Source organism: Numida meleagris, chromosome 4 (assembly GCF_002078875.1).
Source record: "Numida meleagris isolate 19003 breed g44 Domestic line chromosome 4, NumMel1.0, whole genome shotgun sequence".
Lineage (NCBI taxonomy): Eukaryota > Metazoa > Chordata > Aves > Galliformes > Numididae > Numida > Numida meleagris.
In genome coordinates, this window is record NC_034412.1 from 43057921 (window position 1) to 43083677 (window position 25757).

Genomic DNA, 25757 nt, shown 5'->3' on the forward strand with positions numbered 1-25757 from the left:
CTAACAACTTAGCTTTTGAGGCACCAAAAAAGACATTTAGCAGTACCAGCCAGTGTTATTTTCCACCCTTTCCTGTATACAATCCCGAAAGATATTCCTCAATTCATTTAATTAAATTCAGAAGATTTAAATGCAAGCTATGGGGTGGGGTGGGAAGGAATCAGTTGTGTCAATCTATAAAACCAAGTCTCAAGGTAGCACACACTCAATCTTGGGCCTTTGGAGTGTCACTACATAAATATTTAATACCCTTTTAAAGCAGCTGATTTAACATGTGAAGTCGACTTAACACTTCCTTCTGCTTCAGTCTCCTCTTCCCCAAACATATTTAAATAAACCGATGTTCTTTGCGGCCTCTGCAGCTGTAATTCCGTGTCTCCTGGGGGCATGAGTTTGAGGTGAAGAATGGAGACCAGAGGCCCTTCTGGGACCAGGATTAGCTTTAATCTTGAGGTGATTCTTACAATAGTAGGACTCTGTGTTCTGGGGAATGTGAGCTAATGGAACGTTTCTGATGGGACCCTTTATTTTTCCATGAAATACTACCAATGCAAAACAGATTGACCTTGGAGCCCACAGGAGTCAACTTGATGAAGAGCTTAGTTGGAGCTGGAGTGACAATTGGAAGCCAAATGAATCATATCAAGTGTGACCATTACAGGCCTGAAAATGATTCTTAATTAACCACTGATCCTCTGTGGTAACAAGTTTCCAAAATCAGTGAATCCATAAGGGAACCAGTGAAAACGTGCAAGTAGCAATTTACCTAATCTAATAGCTCTGCTGTGCTGCCTCTGACAGTGCTTTATTTTTATTTTAGTTTGTCTTGCTTCGTGCTGTTTGTTGGAGGAGTTCCTCAGGATTCTGCTGGGTTTGGTAGAACCATTTAGATGACAGTTTTGCCTAACACCTGCCAGGAAATCTGAACTTGTGCAGGTCCTTAGCCCAGACATTTATTGTGCAGTTCCACTTATTTTCCCCCCTGTATTTCCATTTGAATTACAGTACTTATTTATTATTTGAAAGATGGCATGAGTGGCCTTTAACACTGACCAAACAGGTGGTTATTTCTCACCCAGAGCACTAATTCCATCATAGCGTTGGCTGTGTTAGTTGTGAATGGTAACTTGCATTTGCAGTATTTTGAGGGGAAAGTCATTCATTCTTCTGTACTCTTTAACAGGCATGTCCAGGCATCCTCCAGCTCCTGATATCCCTACCTTCTATCCCTTGTCTCCAGGGGGGGTTGGACAGATAACACCACCTCTTGGCTGGTAAGATCTTTCAGCTTCTTTTCAGACAAGGTGCATGTTTGTACCATCCGCTGGTGTTGAGTCAATTGCAGCATTAAAAAATAAGAATGTCGCTGCAGTAAGAAATAACTATGTTATTTGAGTTTAAAAGATCAAAAAATGTTGATCTTTGAAATGAATTGAATCTGGTTTTTGAACACGTACAGAAATTGAAGTGTGTAGATTTCACTTTGAAGTCTTATGGCTCAGATTTGTGGCTCTTGGCATTTGGAAAGATAGCAGAAAACAGTTCTCAAGGAATTAAATGTAAATTTTTAATAAACAAAATTGCAATTACTGAAGGGAGGGGAGGTAAGAGAGAACTTTGAAGTGTGTGTGGTGGGGGGGAATCTTGAAACTGCACCAAAATGGAGAACAAACTTTTGTAGTCTGCTGCTTTTTACAGTTTCTGTGTGGAGAGAAGCCTCAGTTATTAGGAGACTTTGCTCTTCTTGCTAATATTAGCACTCGTAAGATCTTTCTGTGCCATTCAGAGTGTCATTTTCCTTTTGGAGGAAACACATGGTACTTTCAGAATGTAATCTATTTGGCAAGATGCTTCGTGTCTGCTTGGAGTAGATACATACTCGCCCCTCAGTTCTCTCAGAGCAGGGAATAAGTAAACAGAGCAACAATTTCAGTGCTTTAGAATCCTTATCTTGACTAATCTGTGCCCACACAACGAGAGACGTAGATTTTTTTCATGTGTCTGTATATGAGAAGAAAACATAATCCAGATGACAACAGGCAGAGAAAGTAGAGACCAGAGATGGTTAAGTGCTGCGTTGCTGGCAAATCTCGCAGGAAGTGCCACATGCCTTTTTGGAGCAAATTGTTATCAGATACAAAACTAAAATATGGAAGCATCTGACTCCCCATTCACTACTGCTAGGCTGACTCACCACCTCCACCACCAGCAGGCAGTTCCTGGCATTCATTTCCCAGATGTGGTCCATCGTTTCTTTTGAATGGTTTCATGATGCAGAGACTGGCAGGGAGGGGAGTGGCTTTACGGGAATGAGAGAGAAGAGGAGAGACAAGCTGCGATTTTACAAGGTTTGGGAATGTGTTCAGCAGTGCTCATTGACAGCTGGACATACCCAGCCATCCCTTATGCTCCGTGGCTTCCAGCTCCCTCATATGTGGAAGTGCTGCTGAGACTTCCTCCACCCTTTAAGCGCTGCTCATTTCCAGTAACACAGTCCAAATGTGAAACCGATATCCTGAACCCTACAAAAGCCACTATCCCTTTCTTCTCCTCATGCTTCTGAAAAGCTGATCTACCAGTGAGTGGCTCTTGGAACAGGATTGGTGTGTGTGGTGATCTTGCTGGGCTTGTTCAGGTACTGGGACTGAACTTGGTAAGGCTGAACTTTAAGTAGTTAAGGTGTACTTGCGTTGCTGTTGGGCTTTTTTATCATATTCAGGTATCGTTTCTTAGAAAAGCTGGGCACTTGTTCCTCACTGCAAGATGCACAAATGAAGAGAGTCCTAAGTTTTCACAGACTTACAAAACCGCTTAAAAGGTTTTCTAGCTTGATAATTTGTACTCTGGTGTTCTTGCACAGAACTACATCAAGAATATTTGGAATAAAATGTCTCCTTTGTAAGAGCTAGTTAACCAAGTCTGATTGCAGTGTTTCTAAAACTAGGTGCGAGGGGGTGTGCACGTGTGTTCTGGAGGTGGAAGGTTGGTTGTTTTGCTTTCCTCTCTATTAGAAACCTAGACTGGGAATCTTTCATTAGCAAAGGAGAAAGTCCTAAGTATTCAAAGCTAATAAACACTTGAACACAGCAGAACTCTTGAAAATTTTGCCTGTTTTTGTTTCACCCTGAGTTCCCATCAAGTGCTTACAACTCTAGAGTAACTACTGAGTACCTTATCATATGATTGATGGGTTCCTTTCTTCTGTGACCTCAGGCAAGGTCAGCCTGTATATCCCATCTCGAGTGGATTCAGGCAGCCCTACCCATCCTCACTCTCAGTCGACCCTTCCATGTCCAGGTAGGTGTAGGAGGTGAATGACTGACTGGGGAGTAACTGCTGGCATTAGAGGGCAAGTTGCTCTTCTGCTTGCATCTTGGTCTGCCTTTGCTTGCTTTTCAGTCAGCTAAAACTTTTTGCATACATTTTTATTTAACATATTTGTGTATATAACAGTTTGCCTGGATCACACACTGGTTTCATTCAGCATTTTCTTGGCAGTTTCTGAAGTATCACAATTAGGAGCACCAGTAAATTGTCAGGAATTAATTGATCTGTTTCATCTGAAATGAGTCATTAGTTCCTTTCTAGATGCAACATATAACATGCATATTTTGGTTTTACTCATACAAGTATGAAACCAGGTGGATTGTCACTCTCATTCTGTAGCTTTAATTTCAAAGTTGTTGGTAATTAGTCTTGAATCATTTAGGTATCACTCCACATAGAAACTTGCTCACAAATAGGTATTTTGTAGCCCAAAGCCACTAATGGCAGGGGATGCCAACACAGTGTATTTGTGCTGGTGTGTGACTCAGGCACTGTGTCTTTACATTAAGCACAAGCAAGCAATGCTGAGACTTGGACATGACACACTCCAGACCTTCTCTCCTCTGCTTTTGCACTCTGAAGACAGCTTCTGCATCCTGTGCTTGGTGTACACAAGGTTGCAATATACCATTCTTGTTTCTTTTGTGTGACCTGTAGAAGACACATCCTCTTGCACGGGGAAGTAAGACAGGCCACTTGATAAGTGGTAGGTCCTCTTGCCTCTGTCTGTGTGGGTTCCTTTGGATTATTGCTGTCCCTTCATTTCTTTGCAGTGGAATGACAAGCATGCGCCCGCCAGGTGATTGGGAAGAAAAGCCACTTTTTCTCTGTAATAAAATCACCTGATTTGGTTACGGGGCTTTGTGTTTGCTTTATTTTGATGGAGTGGAGGAAAAGACCAAAGGGACTAGAGAAAAGAGAGGCTGAATGCAATTCCTTAACCAGCACTCATTCAGCAAAGCTTTAGCGCATGAGCTTGCTTGTGATGTTACTGGGGCATTCCACCAATCCAAAGGCTAGCACGTAGGTTTTCGTGTGCCCTTGTCTTGCAGTGCTCAGCACCCTGGAGGTCTGTCTCAGCCATCCTTTAGAAGGAACTGGGTTAGCAGGGTGGGATGATGGAGTTAATGGTGCTGGTTTGTTTTCTTTTTTCCTTCTTGTACAGGTGGAAGGAAGGTTAATTTAGGACAAAAATCTTTCTCTCTCTCTCTTTTTTTTTTAATTCCTTCTTCTAAAATGTAGGAATTTTTCATCAATATTAGCTTAAGTTCTTGTGAAGAAGACAGTGAGTTTAGGTGAAGTGATGCTAAAATCTTTTAGTTTAAGTACGTTGCAAAGCAAAAGATACCTTACAGAACTATCAGGGACTTCTTGAAAAGACTTATTCTTCTTTTATTTTATTTGTTTCTGCATGGCAGTTCCCTCTTTTGCATTGGCTGGTGGTGGACATTCTACGAGTGTTTATATCTTGATGTGGAAATACAGTTTTTGGTTAAGAAATGTGTATTTTTATTGCTAGTCAGTGCAACTGTACAACCATTAAATGTTTCTCATGTGCATTAACTATTTGGCTGAAAGGTAATAATATAACTTTTTAAAAACCAAAACATTGACTTTTTTTTTTTTTCTTGAATAAACTGGCTACAATGCACGAATCTTAGCCAAATATTTTTCATGCAGTCTTAAAGAATTGTCTTTCCATTGCAAGTTCTCTGGTGTCTGCATTCTTGGGGCTGCTGTCATATTTGTTTGATGCCTGTCTTCAATGGGGTTACAGACCTACCTTTGTTTTCTCTTCTAGGTTTTCACATCACATGATTCCTGGTCCTCCAGGCCCTCACACAACTGGAATCCCTCACCCAGCTATTGTAACACCTCAAGTAAAACAAGAACATCCGCACAACGACAATGAGCTAATGCATGTGTGAGTCTGTCTTTCTGCACTAGCCCTTTATCTATAAATGCTGGAAAACTAACTCTGTCTGAAGAAGAGTCAAGGATTTAAAAAAAAAACAGCAACAAAAAAGCAACAAACACCTTGCATGACCTCTTTGAATATTAACTCTTTTCCTGTAACTAGGAGAGTTGGACTAGATGACCCTTAAGGGTCCTTTCCAACTCAAACAATTCTATGATTCTAACATCTAAAAGAGGGGATGTGGGCTATTGTTCTAGAAGAGTAATGAAGCCATTTGTCATTCCAATCCAGCATTCTTAAGCTATCAGCAGCAGTCATCTTGATTGCAGTGTAATCGTGGATCTATCTACGTGAGGAGGTGCCTGAGTATGAATTCACAAGCTTTTTCTGGAAACAGTTCTAACTGCGAAATCTACTAGTAGAAAGCAGCATTTTTTGCTTTCTACTTGAAGGCCTCAGAAAGAAGTAGGTGAGGAGCTATTCTCCTGCCTAAAACAGTGCCCTGCTAGGATAGCACACGTAACCATTCAAAAAGAGAATTGATACCGGTGATGAATTTGCAGCAGATTCACAGATCAAATGTTATTTGCTAGAGAATGTCAACTTGATATCCTCCCTGAGTTTTACGTTCAGTCAGTTCTCTAAAAAGACATGAAAGGGGGCGAGACCACTGAAATTCACATTCTTACCAGTTATTTGCTACTTTAACCACTGATTGGAAATTTCCATTGGGTTTGGGTTTTTTTTAGGCTGAAGGTAAATAGATGCTTTTTTTCCCTCCTTTCCCCTTCCCCCACCACGTTTTAGGAAGCCTCAGCACGAACAGAGAAAAGAACAAGAGCCAAAAAGACCTCATATTAAGAAACCTCTGAATGCTTTCATGTTGTACATGAAAGAAATGAGAGCGAACGTTGTAGCAGAGTGTACTCTGAAAGAAAGCGCAGCTATCAACCAGATTCTTGGCAGAAGGGTATGTACAGAAGGGTGTGTGTGCACTCACGTGTGCTGCTAATTTGTGTGTGTTTCCCTTTAGTGAGTGTGACGGCTCGCTTTCTGCTTGAGGTGCTAACTAATGTGCAACTATCAAATTAGCTATAGAAGATAAAACGGGTGACTGAAAATAAAAGCAGTGTCTTGATTTTTTTTTCCTTTTCTTTGGAATTATTCTCATCATCCAGTTGGCGTCTGTTCCATTCGTGTCACATGTCAGCACCTCAGCTGGGAAATACTCTCATCCACACGTGGAACAAAATTCAGGTCACCCTCTAGGTCCTCCTTTAGGCTGGCATCCATCAGGAGGGGCTCATTCAAAGATAAACACTGAGTGTCAACAGAGATAGAAGTGAAAAATGAATTCAGTGCAGGTCTGACTGCAAAATCATGGAGACTGGGAGGGACCTGAGGAGGTCATTCAGTCCCACCCCTGCTCTATGGAAGACGGTTTCCTCAGCTTTCTCAGGGACTCGTCAGGTGTTGACTGAAGTCACCAGCCGAGTACTGATGGTCCCAGCACATGTTCCAGAGCCTCTCAGTAGCCTTGCTGAGAGCCATTTGCTTTTGTGGCATTGTAGGCATGTTTTGTTCTATCCATGCTCTGAAAAAAAAAATGCAGGCCAACCCACAATTACAAACTTCATGTTCAGTGTAAACATTGTTCTTCCAAAGGGAACACAGAATAGATAAATGTCCATTTTAGCACTGATTGTACCGAAAATTTAAAAAGGGATGAAATTTATCACTGATTGTACCGAAAATTTTAAAAGGGACGAAATTTGTAATAGTGAGTATGGATTCTTCACATTCCCTTGCTCAGTGAACACCTTTTTTGACCACTTGTTATGCCAGTATCAAGAGGCACTAAAACTCTGTGAAAACCCTGTGCTTTTAAGTGGGAAGTCAGTACACAATTTTAGCCATCTGAAGCCTTTTTTTCCCTCTCAAACAATACAAATCTCTTGTTACTTGTCCCGGTTCCTTTGGTTTCTTCTTTCTCTCTGATGTTCTTGTTGCTTCTTCTTAAATGACATCTCAGTGCTCGCATCTTCCATTCATGATCATGTTTTCATTCTCACTCCCTCAGTAATTCATCTTAGTTGCTGAGTATGTCTTGGCCTGAATGATGGTAGTGGCTTATTTACCTCCATTTTGCTAATGAATCAAACCTCAGTGCTTTGCTCAGTGCTTTTTCCATTGCTTTGACTTCTATTTCCATAAAAGTACCTCAGGTTCTGCTTTCTGTGGTACAAATGTACAACTTATTCCATATAATTGCTTGGAGATTAATTATTATCAAACGTTTTGTGTTCAGTCATCCTCTTCCCTGTTCACTGTACTCTGAGCTGCTTTGGAACAGGAGCCTGTGTTCTCAGGAGCTGACGCCTTGCATGCTGCTGGGCCCTCTGATGCCATTGATTAGTCAGAATGTCCAACATAGGAAATCCTCATCTTTAACCAAGGAGAGCTTCTTCCTCTCCTTCCCACCCCTATGCCTCTGGTTCCAGGTCTTAGCTCAGCAAGGGTCAAAGCATAAAACACCCTCAGTGAAGTGGCAGCTTTATGGACCTTACAGGTCTGCAGTATGGAAGGATGCCACCTTCTAAGGAAAAGCCTTCTAACCCAGAGCTTTCTCTGCATGTTTTGGAATCTCAGTTTTGCTCTTCACCAGCTCAGGGGGTTTTAATTGTAGGCACTGAAGCCAGCAAGAAATGAAAGACTGGTAGCATTGCCATACAAGGAGCAGTTTTGTAACTCTGGGAACAAGTGACACTAGAAAATGAAGAATGGGCCAGGCAGCTACAGAAAAGCTCCATATAACATGTAAAAATTTCCAACAATGTGGAGAGTGAAAAAGTACGTTTCCATTCTTAGACCTTTTACCTTCACATTTCTGGTAAGGCAGCCGTTCTCTGTCTGTCCTCTTGGTACCAGCAAATAATGTCTGCAGGAAAAAGGGCTGTCCCCTTATCTTATCTTCTTAAGGTTTTTCACTTCATTCACGCTGAACCAGAAATGTTCCGCCTGCCACGGACACAGTCTGACCCTTCCAGTCCTGTACTGATATTTGGCAGCCTCAGTTGCTTGTGTGGAATTTGTTCCACAGTTGTAACTTGGTTTTTGTTGGATTACCTGATATTGACTGCTTAGACACAAATGAAAAATGCTCAGTTCTCATTCCTTAAATGCTCAGAACCTTCCTGTTTTGGAATGCATGTGCAGAATATGAGAGCTGCAAGTAGGCTTAGCTGCTCTGCTCTCAGTAACACATTGAACTTGCCAAGTCAAGGCAGACCAGCCCTGTAGTTCACATCTTCTGACATGTAACAAAATGAGATCTTAAATCAGATGTGATTTGACCTGAAATCCTAGTTCTGTAAATTATTTTTGCGTATCTCACTGATTTCATGTCTATGTTTTTAATACCTTTCTTTTTATAATGCACCCCAAATTGCCATCCCTCTCTGTCGCAGCGCACATTGTCCAAGTCAAACAAGACACTAAAAGCTGCAGCCGTGAACCTGATTCTAACTAAAACTCATTCGTCTTTTTGGCTCAGTCTAATATAGGTGTTTCAGCAACTACAAAATGATTAGATACCGATGTAGATGGTGCCTTTTCCACTGTGTGGGTTTTTGTTTAGTTTGTTGTTTTTCAAATTAGGTTACAAGAGCAGGAAATTTATCCTTTCTTGGCCACAGAGGTCAAGTCATGTCATTTGGAAGACTACAGTACTGTGGTGTTTGTTTCTTAGAAACTTTTTGCAGTTGCCATTTTCTTATCTTCTGTTACAACCACAAGAAAGCAGAAAGCAGGTACCTTGGAGCTCAGTGTGCAGTGGTTGATCTTGGAACAGGAGCCTGTTGGTGCTCTGAGAGCCCTTCGTGACAATGCAGACTTGCGTGCAGCTGCTGCTTAAAAGCAAGACAGCAAACCCTTCTGTGCTGGGGAGCTCAGTGCCCTTTAAAAGCAGCACAGCGCTGCTGTTTCGTCAAGAACTAGAATATTTTTTGCTTTTGTGTGTGTGTGTGTTGTGTTGGGAGAGCATGGTTCTTTGAGCAGATTATACGGTGAGCCCTGTTTCCATAAGTGATTTTTGTCTTGCTCAAGGCAGTTGGCAGTTACAGAGTTGACAAATGCCTGAAAGTTGTTTAATAAACATGGGTGCTTGTAACTGCTAATGAATTTCATTTTTGCAATGGAGAAGGACTGAATCAAAGTCACAAAAATACTTGCTCATGTCATCTGTTGCTTAGGTATGAGTTATTTCCTGGTCTAATGCTGTGTTTATTTGGTTTGCAGTGGCATGCTCTCTCTCGTGAAGAACAAGCAAAATATTATGAACTAGCTCGTAAAGAAAGGCAGCTACACATGCAGCTTTATCCAGGCTGGTCTGCAAGAGACAACTACGTAAGTCACTCTCTTGACGGTTCTTTTCAAATTAACTTCCTTCCCCTAACAGATGTTTTTTCTTTTTCTTTTGTGACATGTAACTTGTGGAAAGCTCTGATAGGAGGGATGGTGAGCAGACGTAAGCCTGGTATTTGTTTGTGCTTCAGACATCCAGAGATTCTGAGATGTTGTTGTTGAGATGCATCTGAGGATAGTCACAATTTTTGAGGGAAAAACTTAACACAGAAAGTTCTTCTTAGGCCATTGAAAGTACAGTCTGAAAGCTCAAGTACAGCTGTGGATTTTCCATAATGTCATGTGATTACTTGATATCGAGAAATCTTCTGTAGACCTGAGCTAAAAAAAGAGGCACCTCCCTTTCAGGAGAACAAAAGCCAGGGGAGTTGCTGCATGCTGAACTTTAGCTGAAAGTAATTCAGGATGGTCCATCTCTGAAATAAAGCCTGGAAGACTTGTATAAATAAACTTTACGATAGGTTCTGCTTTTATACACTTTGGCAAAGCTAAGAAACTTAACAATTTTTTTTTTTTTTACGATTACTCATTTTTGATCATTAAATATCAAACAAGCACTGCTGCCACACTGCACGGCTTGCGCTGCACAATTACACGATTGTTCTCGCTATGAGCGGTCACTGCAGTTGTATGTTACGTAATGAAGCTCGAAAGCTGTAGTCCTGAGAGACTGACCCCAGCCCAAGATCTGGGCTCCTTTCTGTCCCCTATCAACTGTGACATTTACTGTGATAGGCAGTGTACACTCTGTATCTGGCTCAGTTTCCCATTTGTACTGGGTGGACAATAGCATTTCCTGTTTCAGTGATGTCTTACGGATGTTGAAGATTTTGAGGCACCTGAGTGCAGTGTTAACAGAGACTGCAGAAGTACCCAGCATTTCCAGTGCAGCACAGTGACTATTCGGCTTAAACAAAGTTTTTTTTGTAAGCCTGAGTCTCTTAGGGAGATTTTTGGCATGGAAAGTATTGACACAAAAGCCATGTGATCATGTGTGAAGCAAAAGCCTTGGCTTTGCTGACATCCATGCCCAGTTCTATAAGCACAGATGTTAATGTGAGCACTGGAAGCCTGTTTGCCCATTTTATAGGCTTCTTTCCTAGCAGATGAGCTGTCATGACCTTATGCAGGTGGGGTTTATTTCAAGTAACCAGACCATGTCAACTGATCTGTTTTGAAATGCACTTGGGAACAATAAGGGCCTTACTGAAACATTCCCCGTAGTAAGGGGACTTCAGTTGTCTTGAAATTACTTGCTGGAAAATCATACTATTTCGCAGCAGTGTCAGCTCACGCTTACTTGCCATCAGCCTTCCCTGTGGTGGCTGGCTTTTAAAGTACCAGAAAGGTACCCTTAGGTAGCTTACATTTACCTGGGGAACAGTGACTGTCCTGTGATGCTTAGGCATGTTGACTTGACGAACCCAATGTATTTTGCCACAGCACACCCAGTGTATTTTGGTGATACAGCACAAGTAGTGGACCTGCCATTTCTTACATGCGCTGAGAGACATTTTGAGTATATAAGGCGGCACGCAAGAATTCTCTCTTTGATGTGCTTCCTACTTATATCCTGTGTAGCAGTGCAGCTCTGACATGCTCTTTCCTTTTCTTCTTTCTTTTTTCTTTTCTTTTTCTTTCCTCCCCTTTCCTCTCCTTTCCTCTCCTTTCCTCTCCCTTCCTCTCCTCTCCTTTCCTCTCCTTTCCTCCCCTTTCCTTCCCTTTCCTCCCCTTTCCTCCACTTTCCCTTTCCCTTCCCTCCCCTCCCCTCCCCCTACCCCTTCCTCCTTCCCCCTTCCCTTTCCCTTTCCTTCTTCCTTCCCTTTCCTTCTTCCTTCCCTTTCCCTTTCCTTCTTCCTTCCCTTTCCTCTCCTTTTGTCTGTGCTTTCCTCTATCCTTCCCTTCCCTTCCCTTCCCTTCCTCCTTCCCTTCCCTTTCCTCTTCCCTTTCCTTTTCCCTTTTCTCTACTCTACTCTTTTCCCTTAAGAAAAAAGCTGTGATTGACGAGACTGCCAATACTGGGCAATAAGGAGAAGTCATATGGAAGAATGTCAAGGTGGCAGGCAGTTAGGGTGATACAGGATGACTGAGGTTTAAAATTGTGGGTCTGAGCGGATCCTCATGCGACCCAGGCACTCTGGCCTTTTTGATAGCCGGGGGTGTGAGGGAAGGCCGATTCTCTGTGTGGGTTGGCACGATGGCTGTGCTGACACACTGGTGCCAGCGTGGTGGCCAAGACAGACAGCTGCCTGGCGGCCATTCCTGTCCTGCCCTCACGCTGAGGTCTCTCGCTGCACACCAGCTTGGTATTTGTGTGGGACGCTCCTCGTTGTGCTGGCACAGCCATATCAGACTTGGCTTTTGTTAAGTTACAGGCGTTATCAGAAGGGTTGTCGTTGGCTGGTTTGCATCCTGGGAATAAGCTGTGGTTGTCCTAGGTATTTTCAGCACCCTGCCTGCTGTTGCCATGTATGACAGCGTAAGTATCCGAATGTGTGAAGAATTCTTGTAAGACCCATAAATTAGGATATCAGCATATGTGTCATCAGTTTATTAAGCATGAGAAGTCTTTTAGATGCTTGCGGCTGCCAGTGTTAGTTGAAGAGCTGCCAGAAATTGTAATTCCATGTGGATACAAAAATGTGTATTGCTCATGTGCATATTTCTCCTGAGATGCTGAGAGCAAAACCCTCGTTACCGTTGAAACAGTTGAAGGTGGGTTAGAAAAGGTTTATCTACCCCCAAAACAATTGTGGTTTTTTCCTAACCGCTTTCTCAGTGTCCAGATGGCTTTTGTTTCTATGCTGTGAGGCAAGGAGGGGAAAAATACGCTATTCGTGTGTAATGGTATGGTAACACCGCCTGTTTTGCAGGGGAAGAAAAAGAAGAGGAAGAGAGAAAAGTTGCAGGAATCAGCATCAGGTAGGCCACGTCCAGCGCTTACTTAGTACTCGCTTCAGCTAGATTTCAGAAACCAGGGCTCACGCTATTTAATTTTTACATGCTGCTCTCTAACACTTGCTTCTGACCGATGTTTTAAAAGATACTTCACTTTGAATGCAAGCTTGTGAAAATGCACACAGTATGTGTTTCCTTTCCTTTACGCCTCTCCTGACTGCATCAACATCTGTGTCTGAAGTTATGCGGTGCTGCAATCGCTGTCCTGCTTTACTTTACCTTTGCTTTTTCTCCCCAGTCAGTGTTGTGTCATCCTTAGATTTAACCTCTCAAATGTCGTGTGGGATTACTGGACGCTGGAAAGTTCACACTGACCTTTTGGTAGCCGCTTTAGTTTTTATCAACTGTATTTTACGTTTCTGTGTACACTAACAGCTGCCTGGTAGGCTGGCTAAAAGCATCAGTGAGGTCTCCTCTTTGCCTTTAAAATATAGGAAGAGAAACTGTTTCCCCCAACAAAAATGGCTGGTATAAGAACCATGAAAAGAAAAACGAAAAAATAAAAACACACACCAAAAAAAAAAAGATGTTATGCCGTAGCAAACAAACTTATTTGGAATGTGCAAAAACTATGTAACAGAAATTTGTTAAAGGAAAACAATCTTCTACAGGTACAGGCCCCAGAATGACAGCTGCCTACATCTGAAGCATGGTAAGAACATCTCTAAAGCTTTCCTGATAAAACTGATTTGTAAAATGAGCTTTCTTATCAATTTTATGCAATAATATGAATTTAGCAAAAATGGCAGAAGTATCATATCCCAAAGCTAACGTTACTTTGACTTCTGATGGTTTTTATACCGGCTATCTCTTAGGTGTTCACCATTTCACTTCTTAACCCCAACATTTCCAAACTGACCGTACCTCACTGACTCGCTGAAGTCCGCCTGTGAAGCACAGGGTTCGGTTTATGAAGCAGTGTAAACCATCCCCGCCAGCGAAATGCCGCAGTTCCCAACAAGCGGGTTGGAAGCTGGCTTCGGAGCGCGTTGTCTGTGCTGACACTGGCTGGGCACGCCGTTTTTTTAATTTATTCACCTGTGTACTAACATCACATCTGCTAAGAATGTGGGACTGTATTTCAGTTGTATCAAGAATGTCTCCCTTGATTGTACAGTGGTATTTTGGTGGTGTGGGGTTCTCTTTGTTGTAGTTCCGGTGTGTGTTTTCTCTCTTTAAATCATCTTCGAGGAAGGTGAAAGGAGTCGTTGTTACACATAGGCAGTAACACCGCCAAGCCGGGCTGCGAGAACACGCAGCGCTGCAGAGAGATTCTCATGTCTCAGTGTTTGTGTTGGAAGGCTGTCTCTACTCCTCCTGCCAGCGAGATATGTTTTCTAGTAGGAGTGGAGTTCATTTGAAATAATAGTGACTTCCACACGGTCTAATTAACCCACACCGCTCTTGGGTGATCCCTGAGAGTTCCAGGAACCATGCAAAAAATAACACTCTCTAAATGTCTGTATGCATTATGACTGAAACGGGCTCTTTCTCTCCTCTCCTCCGACTTGTTTCACCGTGCAGTCCCCTTGGCACCTCGAACAGGCTGCAGAGCGGCCTCCTGCTGCCTCTCCCCTCTCCTCCTGCTTCCAGCCAGGTGAAGCCATGCTGGCTTTGCTCTGTGCAGAACGGCAGTCGGCAGCCAGGCAGCATGGCTCAGGCCTCTTCTGTGCTTCAGCCTTGAGTTTATCATCGGTGCTTCAGCTTAGGCGCCCTGGACCACGTTAGTTTTGAGTATTTTTCCCTTTGATGCTAACGCAGTACCAGTGAACATCACATGTATGACGTGCAGGCTACATCCTTTTAACATTGTGTTTGGGCTTTTTTTTTTTTTTTTTTTTTGCGTACCTGAGTTAATGCACAGAAATTAATTCAGATTAGAACACCATTAAGTTTTGTGTGACAGGTAAAAACTGGGAAATGTTTGGTTTCTTGGACGTGTTACAATCTAAGGATGGCTGCTTTGCCTGCACCGAACTACTCTTGCTGGAGTCTCTTTGTTTGCATTTTCCATAGTAGAGCATTAGTAGAAATAGAAGATGAGGAATGTTCTGAGTATGTGGGCTTTCTTTCTCTTCCTTTAACCTCCACATCCCTTCCTCCCTTCCGCTGAGCTCTGTAATGGTGTGGAAGATGTTGTGATATCTGTGTCTGTGTCCTCACGCAATGTACACCATGAAGTGTGAGAATGGCAGGCATCTTCTCCCACTGACAAGGAAGGTGCTGTTGGCTCCATATTTATGTGCGTCAGCGGCCTCACAAACATTGCGCCCCGAGTGAACGCTCTCCGCTGAGACATACAGATGTGCTCTAGCTGGAAGTAAAGGCACAGAATGAATTAGGGAACCTGAATCAGCCAGACTTCAAAGTAAACTTCTGAAGGTTAAGACTATTGCCCTTTGCAAGCCTAATCCAAGGAACGTTTTGCCCACAAGCGTAATATTTTACCAGGCCCACAGCAGAGCTGTTGTAGTCTTTACTGGATGGAGATTATAAGTTTGGGAATGCCTTTCAGTGAGTGCAGAGAGCTCTTGAAGACAGGAAAACATGGGCTTCCTTACTCGTATGGCTGGTGCAAGGAAGAGGGGGAAGGAGGTGGGAGGTCTGGGAAGGAGACAAGCATTCTGTTATCTGAGAAGAATCAGAAATGAGTAGGTGGCAAGACCAAAGAAAGAATCTCGAGATGCAGCACAAAGGAGATGAGCCAGGGCTGTAATTACGGTGACGCGAGAAGGATGAAATGGTGGGAGGGTTGTGTGGTGGGATGTTCAGAGGGAAGTAACGGAAGAGACATGCAAACAGAAATGATTTAAGAGACTGTGAAAGTTTGGGTTGGTTTTTTTTTGGTCCATGAACCCTTCAGGACGTAAGTGATTTTTAAGACAGACCTCCAGCCAGCTTTTTGGCTTTCTTATCATTTAAACAGTGAAATCAAGATGGTAGCAATAAGTTGCTCCTCTTCTCACGGTTGTAGATAACAGCAGGCTCCTTATGGCTTCACTGCCTAGGATTTAACTGAGTTTGTGAGAGACCAGGAAGAAGGGAAAATGAGAAGAGCTAAGACTGCCCACTGAGTACCTTTCAGAAAGGTGGGGTGCTTTTTGTTTTAAACACAACTTGTAAATGGGAGCAGTTCTATGTCAGAAGTGGTGATTTCTGATTCCCTATCTGATTTAACCCTTGGGAGGAAAAACTTTAGCATCTCATGGCTATTTGTAAATCACTGAGGAAGTCAAAGGGTGCTAACAAAAGTCCCACTGATCGTTCCACAACATGGAAATAGTTAACTTTTACTGACGAGCATTGTAGGGTAATTGCAAAATGCACATCTTTTCACATATGGCAGGATGCAATTGGGAAGTCCTCACAAGCTACATTATTTAACATTGTGTTCTGGCATATCTTCAAGGTCTAGAAAGAGTGATAGAGAAGTGTAACAGACATTTGAAAACCTGTGAGAAGTGTATATATGGCTTGCAAAATGCAATGACAATTAGCATGTAGATTAGCAAAGTTTTCAAAACAAGGAAACTTGACTAATGCTGATTTAGAATCAGAAGCACTTAGAAGGATCGGATTAAGAACATTAACTTTAAACAATGAATAATCTGTAATATTTCAAATCTCCTAGATGGAAATTAGAGCCTAAATTCCATGCAGCAGAAACTTTGGATGGTGTTGTAAGAAGAAAGCTATGATTGGTTTATCTTTTGCTTATAACTTAGAAGTAAAACAGAGTTAGGTTGTGAAAGCAGAATAAAAACTGGACTGATCTACAGCCAGCATATACTGTGGAAAAGAACCATCTGATGACTGCAGTCGTAGTTGACTGTGAGTTTCTGGCCACTGGCCTAGAAAAGAGGTGCAGAGGGGATGTGGTACCTTGTTTTCTGAAGCACATGCTTAATAACATGGCTTGTCCAGTGCTCTTGAAATTGCTGCTAGATACTTGTTTCATTTCAGACTACTCCTGCTCCTATCCATAGTGCTTTGCTGTTTGGAAACCTTACACAGTGTGGAAGGTCTGTGCAGAAGTCACAGTGTTTGTGGTGATGGTGGTCCAGGGACATGTCCTGATTTGCTTTAAGATACATGTGTGATGAACCATGTTTCCCTACTCCCTCTTCTGCCTATAAATAGAGGTCTTCACTATAGGCAAGAGCGCTGGAAAGAAGTGCTACAAATCTGTCACCTTCTGTCTTGTGGGAGAAAAGCAAAAAGGCCGCCTCAACAAGTAGGACTTTCCCATGTCCCAAGCAGGATTAACTGTGACTAACTACTACTGAAAGCAATTAGTTTGCTGCTTCCCCCTTCAGACTGTATGACTACTACAACATGGCATCTTTCAGTAGTTAAAGTGATCAGCACAGACAGGTACATGGCCTCTTTGATGGCTGGTGCTGTGTGAAGCTTCTCTCAGCTTCAGAAGAAGTCACAAGAGGCATTTGGGCCACCTTGGCTATTACATATCTGTAATCGCTCAAGCGCTGGAGGAATTTATAACAAGGAAAATGAGGAGAGTGAAAAACAAAGAACTTTTGATGGATGTAAATATTTGTATTATCAAAACAGTTACCCATTACAGTTAACTTCAACCTTTTAGAAACTTTCAGAGACGAGGGGTATAGCCCTCACGCATATCCCCTCCTGCAACTAATTCCAACCTAACGCTGATCCTTCCAGGGCAAAAGAAGGAAACGTCCATTCTTTCAGGCTCTCTGACATCAAGAAAAACACCCCAAGGAAAGCCGCCTTCTGTTTGTGGCAGGTACAGAAGGGCACTGACACCTGCTGGGAGAGATGTGGCAGAGCATATGCAGTTCCCCCTTTCGCTTTTCCAGCCTGTGAAGCGCGGGTGGGGAGGGAGGGTATGAAGGCAATCTTGGAGGCAGTCAGCAACTGCGGGAGAGATAAGGGCAACTCACGGTAGTGGCCGAGCATAGGTTTCCTAAATAAAAAAGAGCAGAACGTTTTCAACTAGATAATCAGCAGATACACTAGATTGACAAAACAAGAAAATACTGCAAGTACATTAAAAATGTTAGTTTTTGCAACCAAAGGGTTTAACAAAGTCAGCGACAAAGTCAGCATTTCCAGTTTTAAACCGGCAAAGAGCAGGGGTAGGCAACTCAGCAGGTGAATGCCCAGAGCCTGTTTGTTTTGTCCGTGTGAGTTGCAGATGCTTCTGTGAAGTCAGAGATTCTTGGAGTTCAATCTCAGTTACATTTACAAGAAGTTAAACAGCAGTATCATTTCACTTCTAAGGTGTTAGCAGTAGGAGGCTTGGGCTAGAAAGAAGGAATAGTATTGTTCTAACACCCTTCCTGTGGGATAGGGTGGGGACAGGGAGTAGACTGCTGAGGCACCATTCTTCTCGGGCTGAAAACTGCGTAAGCTGGTGGATTTAGTAAACTTAGCACCAGCCCGAGGATTCTGAGGTCATGAGAAAACTGTGGAAGCAAAGTATTTCATAAAGAAAACCGTACGATTTTGAAATGTGGTTTAATTCCAAATGAGAACAAAACCTGAGCATTCTAATGCTCATCTCTGTATTGTATTTTCACTTTGTGGTGTACTTACGTGAAATAATTCAAACTGAGTGATTGATGTGTGATTGTTACAACACTGTCAAAAGTCTTTCCCACTTGAGACTCTCTTTAGGTAAAGTCTATCCTCTAACTCAGCAGAACTGTATTCACATACAGTTTTGTCAAAGCTTGTCTAGCAAGCTAGCCTTCTTTTGTTTCTGTCAGCCTGACTTTCAGAAAATGACTGAGTTGAGGAGGTCTTTTGATATACATGAATGGAAAATCACCTATCCTGAAGACAAAAAAAAACATAACCAAGAACAAACCTAAACCAAAGACTTGCTGATTTTGACATTGTAAAAGTCACTGCTAGTAGAGCCCATCTTCAGTAGCACCAGTCAGTTCCTTAATCCTCCACTTTAAGACCTCTAATGCAAGTTGTCTTTAAAATCTCTGATCCCTTACCCGCTTGGTAAGACTGTACCGTATAAAAATGTTGAAAGTGTGCAAACTGGAACGCTGTGCACGGCTGGAAGCTCACAGTAGGACCAGCTGAAGAACTGCTGTCTGGCCAGGTAAACATGAAACCAGCAGCCAGTTAGACAAAATGCGTTTTAGTCCAACTTTTCAGGAGACCAGCTTCCTGCCATAGGTTCCAGCACTTGTAGATGGTGGAAGTGTGTGTGCAGAGCTGTCACTGGCACTGGTGTGTGGGCAGGGTTAGTTGCAGCTGAACAAAACAGGGACCACCTCTCTTGTCACGCGCATCAGTGGTGCACGGTCGGTGGGTAAGGGAACTAAGGAGTCTTGACTGAGCAGTGAGACATAACTTCTGAGGTTGCTTCCTCCTTGCAAATGTCAGATACGGATTTCATCATGAACATTTAGTTGCACCAGAATTAAACTGTGGACTTTCGGGAGCCCTCTCTCCTTCACCTCTGGGATACCTGAAATTGCATGAGGTAAAATGCTATTTCCAAAACAACTGTATATAATTAATTACCTTTAAGGTGCGTGCATTTGCTTATTATTAGTTGAGACTGAGTTTTGCTGACTAGTTGTTTTCCCCCCCTCTTTTGAGATGCACGGCAGGAGGCTTGTGTCTTTTCGGACCACTAGAGATTTTTTGCTGAGAAGACGTAATTGCATCAAAGGGAACTTGATGTGTTCGAGTTCTGCGGTGGTCTCTGTGCACAGCTGTCTTACCCTGGTAGTGCTGCCATATGGGGGTGTGACTGTAGAAGTCAGTAACGCTCAAGAAGATGTTCTGCTTACATCTCATACCTTTGGTTGTATAAAAGGGACTATTTAAATGATTCTGTCCATACATTATCAGATTTAAATATTGAGACTATCTTTACTGTACCGTATAATGTGTAACCTATGTTTAATTGCAGCAGAGAAGGTGATCTACAAAGGAAACTTTAAGTATGTTATTTCTTCTAAAAATTTTCACTTACAGGTTAAAACTGCAGCAGCAATCTCAGTGCCCTTAGAACAGATGTATCTCTCTTCCCAGCTCTCAGTCTATAAAATAAACAAGGTGTGGAGGTTTTTTTTTTAAAACAAACAAACCAATCCAAAACAAAAACCACAGGCACCAAGTCCTGGCTAAATGTCTTTCCTTCTTGGCACTTTAACATTTACAATTTTATCATTTCTTTAGAGAGAAATGAGATGTGAGGCGTTCATTTAATTCCTTCAGAAGGCAGAGGGGCTTTGTCTTAATCTTCTGCATATTTATTATAAAGATATAGAAGGGCACAAGCCTATTTTTTCCTCCCTTGCAGGTCACTTTTAGTATATCTACAGATCACTTTTTGTATATCTTCTTTAAGAAGCTGCTGGAGATTGCTGTCTAGAGGTAATCTGTTTTTTATTACACAGAACCTCCCCCCCAACAGGAAAAACGTGCAGTGAACCTTCCAGCATGAGATCGTAGCTCAGTGATAGAGCTGCTAGTTTCACACTGCCTACATAGGGGGCCTTTGATAAGAGCCACACCTGCTTTGGCATCGCTGAGCTCAGCCGAACAAAGCAGGAGCTGCAGAATACCTGGGTGTCCCCAGTGCCATACCAGCCTGCTCAGAAGAGCTCTCTGACCCACTGGAGCGGGGCCTGTTACAGCTCTTCGTGAGCTACTTCAGTGCATCTGAAACACAAGTGGGCATTTTGTTGCTGGACCCCTGCTCAGTTCCCAGCGATGGGCTGAAGCTAACAGCAGCAAGTGGCGGAAGAATCCTCCCCCCCGCAAACAACTAAACAGAAAACTTTACCAACAACATAGCCTCAACGTGGCAGTATCTGTTGCAGTTTTAAGGTACCATTTTTTTCTAATTTCTTCAGCAACAAAGGCAGCTTAAAAAAAATGCCTCTGGTGCCTGCTGGCACCCAGCTCTTGCAGAGGGCTTTTTCCTCTCTCCCGTAGGTCTCCAGCCATGTGCTACAACAGCCTGCGGGACCCTGCAGCAAATCGGATTACTAAAACAACTGGGGTTTTGCTGGGAGGTGTTTTTTTGTTTAGAAACAACAAAGGTTGTGGAGTGTTTGTTTTTGTTTGCCCAGAACATTTCAAGGCTCTGGTTTAGGCAAACCCCACAAACCACGGCCCAGCTGGGCAGGAAGAGGAGCAGACGGCACCGCCTGAACCTCTGTACAGCTCTGCTGTGAGGAGCCTACAAGGGGGCTTCACAAACAGAGGGAACTTTTCAGATAAATCATGGCCTCATTTTGTGTACTCAAGTTTCGAGAGTACTGGATCCATGCTGGCAGCAAGTCGAACATGTTCGTTTGGGACTTCAAAAGAAAATGAGTTTCCGTTGTCGGATCCCTGAGCTTGCCACGTTGTTTGAAGTACTGCATAAAACCCAGGTTTGGAGACCGGCTTTTTTTTTTTTTTTTTTTTTTTTTTTTTTTTTTTTTTTAAGTACATGTAACTGCTGTCGTCTTGCATCTTTTTACAACTGCATGAGAACAACCTGTGCTGAGGGAAGGTGAAAGGAAAAATGCCTGGTTGAAAACTTTTATTTTCTCTTGCCTTCTGTGAAGGGTTAGATATCTCTTTCACTCAGCACTTTCCCGGTCCGGGCCCAGAAGCTCAGCTCTCTTCCATAACATCTGCTGATTAACGTCACTTGGATGAATCTGCATAATCCCCTCTCCCTTGTTCTACCAAATGGAGATGAGTGAAAAACCATGGGAGAAGCAAGGGGAACTCGGGGCCATTGCAGACCCACCCTTCAATCCATCTCATTCCCAAGTGTGGGGAGGAATTCTGACCCCCTCTGGTGCTCTTGCCCTCAGCTGCTGAGCCCAGGCTTGTTAGGACACTGTTATTTTTATGGTAGTAATTCTCAAAATGCAGCTGTATCATTTCAGTAGTGAGGCTCTTCTTGTTACACTGAATTTTTGTTGAATTTTATTTCTGTTTCTTCCTTGAGGAGGCCGTTTTTTTCTTTCCTTCTGCAGTCAGATGTACAGTGCAAATGGCACAGACAGTGCCTCCTATTGTGGCTCAGGCTCAAGGCTTCACATATGTAAAATGTGACTTGCAGCACTTTCTTTGAAGCCTAACCGCAGCCAGGGAGCTGTAATTGCAGTCTTTGATTGCGCCGACTTCACTTGTGGATTGGGCTTTGCTAGGGCATGCCTTGCTTGGCCAGACTTCAGCTACAGCCCCCCAGTGAAGCCTTAGATGTGGGAAGTCTTCAGTCTCCTCAGCTCATGCCTGTGGTTTCTTGAAAAGAATCCTGATTTGACCTGTTTTATATCTGTAAGGCAACACCGTCGTCATTCCTATTTTTTAGGTATTATTTGGTTTATCAGCAGTGGAAGCAATTTCCAGCATGTAGCTGTAATGAGCAGCTGGGAAAAGGCTGGGTTCTAGATGCTGTTTTCAGGATAGCCACTGTGTAATTTTCTGTATTGCAGCATTTGCTAAGAAATAAAAATATTTGGGCCTTCACTGTGCCTGACCCCTTGCAGATTACAGTACTATCTGCAGCCTCCCTGTTGGAGAGGAGGCTGTTCAGGCATCGGGAGAGGTTGTGGAAAAGAGGCAGCAGCTGCTGGTGCGGCCTTTGGATGGAGTGAGAAGCGCCGGCCACTGGCGGAGAAAGCTGAGGGCCAGAGCAAGGCCGTGGCCGTTATTTTAACCTCCTGACTTCAAAGACAGCTTGCTGGTAAGGGAAGGGGGGAGGAGGCAGGGAACCATCTCAACAGAAGAGCATTTCATTTCCTTCGGTGAAGTAGACATTCCTGGCTGCTAATGGGGAGTAGCTCTGAATCACACCGCTTCTATCAGTCTGCTGTGAACTACTGGCCTGGCGCCTCAAGGCCATTCCTCAACAGGAAGCTGAATGTTTTCATGTAAGACTGAGAGGAAAACCTTCCCAGGAAGAGCAACCTGGACCAAACCTTTGAAAATCTGGGATGAAAAGGCACAAAATAAATATAAAGCTGCAGGGTGCTCTCCCCAGTGTTCCTCTGCTGTTTGCTTGGCCTCTCTTTCGTGCTCCTTGGAAAGGTAGAGCCCTTCGTAGCTCTTTGATCCGCATATGTTACGGAGCACTCTGCTACTTCTTTTTTTATTATTTATTTAATAATAATAATAAAAAAAAGAAGCAGGAAGCTCAGAAAGCTTTTTTTAGTTGGGACTTGGGTTGGTTTTATGAGGAAATAGGAACTGAATTAGTCAGTGCAGACCACCTCTGTTGAAACCGCTGGTTTTCCAGTGGACTTTCAGCTGTGCTGCTTTAAGAGGCCACAGCGGCTTTAAATGTCCTTTTGTGGCTACTGACAGCAGGTGAAAGTCATTCACTACATACCAGGGGATGGTGGTATTCCGGGGAAGAGTGTCCTCCTTCAAAGTAAAGCTGCGCAGTACAGCTTAATCTAAAGCTCATGCTTGCTCCTTCTGCCTTTGTAGCTAAACTTCAGTGTCCTCAGCTTTCCCCTCCCCTCAAACAATGGTCACCTGGGTGGCTTCTGCCGAGGAGTCACCTTGTTTAATAAGATTTTGGGTTCTCATCTCGTGCTCGCTAAAATCAGAAGGTCCAAAATCAGTTTTGGAGGTTTTCTACCCTGGAGCACATTAGTCTGCATAACTCCTTATTCAGTGGCAGTGCTCAAACCGGTATGGGAAAAAACTCTGTTACAATGGCCTACACTCAAGCCACAGGGCATGGGGGCAGGGGGTGGAACTCAGTTACAAATGGTCCTTGTTTAAGTACTACTGCTGTAGTATCTGCTGACTATTTCTGCTTGTGGCTCTTACATGCTCTGTCAGTCTATTACGATTAGTCTAACAGGGTGCACGCAGTTGGCAACTTCTGGTAACAGAAGTTTGAGTTGTGGTTTAAACAAGTCAATTTCTTCATCAACTTGTTCTGTCTTGCCTTGCCTGATTTGAGGTGTCAGCAGTGCATCTTCTCTAAGTATTTTGTGTCTCACCTTCTCCACTGAATTGCATTCCTGTGCTAATTTTGGTCATTCCTTAAAGCTGTTCCTTGACCTGCTTGTTTGGCAGTCAGGTAGTACCTGGAGGCCTAGAGGCTCACATAGATTTCTGAGATACCACTTATCCCAAGACTAGGCATCCATCTGTGGAAAAGGCCTGACTCACCAGGCAGTCCCTGGGTGGAGGCCTGTTACAAGGCAGTTGTCTGGGTCAGAAGGGCAGGGTGACGGCTGAGTCAGCGGTTGCATAAGTTGGCTGAGACCTAGAGAGACCCAGAGACCTAGTGCTGAAGAACAGTGCCTCTGCAGGGAAGGATCAATACCTACAAGCTTGCATTATTGGCCTTTTCACACGATGTAAGAATGGAGCTCAAAATCCTAGTGAACTGTACTGCTGGGTAGGAGGCCCGATGGCTGCACGCAGCTGGAAGATGTACCCTGCCTCACTGAAGAGCAGAATGAATCCTCCTCAGCATAGGGTCACTGTTCAACAAGCCTCTCCCACCGTATTCCCCAGCCCAGCTGCTTACAGAAGACAGCATTGCTTCATTTCTACAGAGCAGAGCTTGAGACTGTGCACTAGAGGTTTAATTGACCTTAACTGCTGTTGTAAGTGCTAAAGCCTGAAGATGTCTGATTTTGTAGCAGGTATCTGGGTCAAATGCTGTAGATGGATAAATTAAATCCACTACAAAAAGGAATTACTTATGTAATACGGTGAACATCTAAACAGCTTTAAAAAAATGCTTTCTAGTTGTTGAGGACATCTACTTACGATCCAAAGTACTCTCCTGCATGAAACAAAGCCATGAATAATCTTGCAAACTTCAAGGAAGTGCTCTGCACTTAACTGGGACATTCCAAATGCACATCCCCCTCTGTACTGTAGTAGTCACCCATCAGTGCGTATTTCCCATAGGACAGCTTCTTTGAAGGGCTTATTAAAAAAATAAAAGTTTCATGTAGTCTTTCTCTCTCTCTCTCTTTCTCCCTCCCCTGCAGGTGGGAAAAGAAATGCTTTCTCAACTTGCAAAGCAAAGGCGGCGACACCAGGACCCCTGCTGGAGATGGAAGCTTGTTAAACCCTAGGTGTGTCCTTCATCCACACAGACCACCCCCAAGGAGTCTGTCTAGGATGTCATTCACCCTGATGTCACTGCTAAAGACACTGAATCATAAAGACAATCACTGCCAAAATCCTTCACTATCACGAGGTCCAGCCCCGATATAAATAGAGCAAATAAGCTCCTGGGTCAGCAGAGCAGCTTTTGTCTTCACTCCACCTCTGCCTTGCACTCTTAACCCTCGTCTCATCTGTGTCCATGTTGAGTCAGCAAACAAAGTAGCGTGGCTGTCTCTGCCTGCTTCAGCCAACAGAGTAACTTAGAGCACCGCTGCCCCATACAGCACATCGAGGAATGGAATTTGCCTGGACCAGGATGACACACTCAAAACTTCTTTTTATTTAATGGTGCGACAGGATCAATCTTGATTTTAGCTTTTTTTTTTTTTTTTTAAGAAACTTGAATGCTTTTATATTTTAACTTTTAGTTTGTAATTTCCTTGGTGTATATTTTACTAGGTATGAGCTTTTAAACAACTGTCAAAAATCTGAACTACTTTTTAAATAAAGGGGTTTATTTTCCTTTTTTTTTTTTTTTTTCCCTGCCAGAGGAAAAGCCTGTATGGAAAAAGGTGGCTTTTTCGTTAAACTACTTGTGACAAATAGTGGCCTCTCAGTCTATATAATACAGTGTCATATAGAACTAAATAAACGTAACAACAGTCAGCTGGTCAGTAGCCATGTCAGTCTTGCATCACTTCCTCTGTAAACATAAGCAATACATCCAGCAAATCTGACTGCAGTGAGTTCTCCTTCTCACCCATTGCCCTTCTCCTTGTAAAAAGCCCAGCACTTGAATTATTACTTCAATTGTTCTGTATTTGTATCTGTTTTTGTTAGCCTGTTAGTGGGATTTTATGCCAGTTGTTGAAATGAGCATTGATGTACCCATTTTTTAAAATAGTAAGGCACAGCCTTTGCCAAAAATACTGTCAACCAATTATTTTTTTTGTCATTCCAAGTTGAGTTAATGTGCTGAGCATTTGGATTTTGTTTTTGTTTTTTTTTTTTGTTGTTTTTTTTT

The 25757-nt window shown here is 43.0% G+C and overlaps 1 protein-coding gene and 1 long non-coding RNA gene across 5 annotated transcripts in view; one reads left to right on the plus strand and one right to left on the minus strand.

The window, feature by feature from the left end:
* Nucleotides 1-25734, plus strand: part of LEF1 (lymphoid enhancer binding factor 1) — a 53281-nt gene extending 27547 nt beyond the window's left edge. The window contains exons 5-12 of one of the 4 annotated variants that reach the window (XM_021395909.1): nt 1184-1274; nt 3214-3297; nt 5129-5251; nt 6053-6215; nt 9542-9649; nt 12541-12589; nt 13237-13277; nt 24613-25734. In XM_021395909.1, coding sequence (XP_021251584.1) covers nt 1184-1274; nt 3214-3297; nt 5129-5251; nt 6053-6215; nt 9542-9649; nt 12541-12589; nt 13237-13271 — 653 coding nt within the window. In that variant the 3' untranslated portion in view covers nt 13272-13277; nt 24613-25734. The remainder of the gene's footprint in view (nt 1-1183; nt 1275-3213; nt 3298-5128; nt 5252-6052; nt 6216-9541; nt 9650-12540; nt 12590-13236; nt 13278-24612) is intronic. The other 3 variants (XM_021395911.1, XM_021395908.1, XM_021395910.1) reach the window with 3 other exon arrangements.
* Nucleotides 14439-24580, minus strand: LOC110398350. Its single transcript, XR_002438333.1, has 2 exons — nt 19614-24580; nt 14439-17573 (listed from the first exon to the last, which is right to left on the minus strand). It is a non-coding gene; the product is annotated as an uncharacterized LOC110398350 (long non-coding RNA).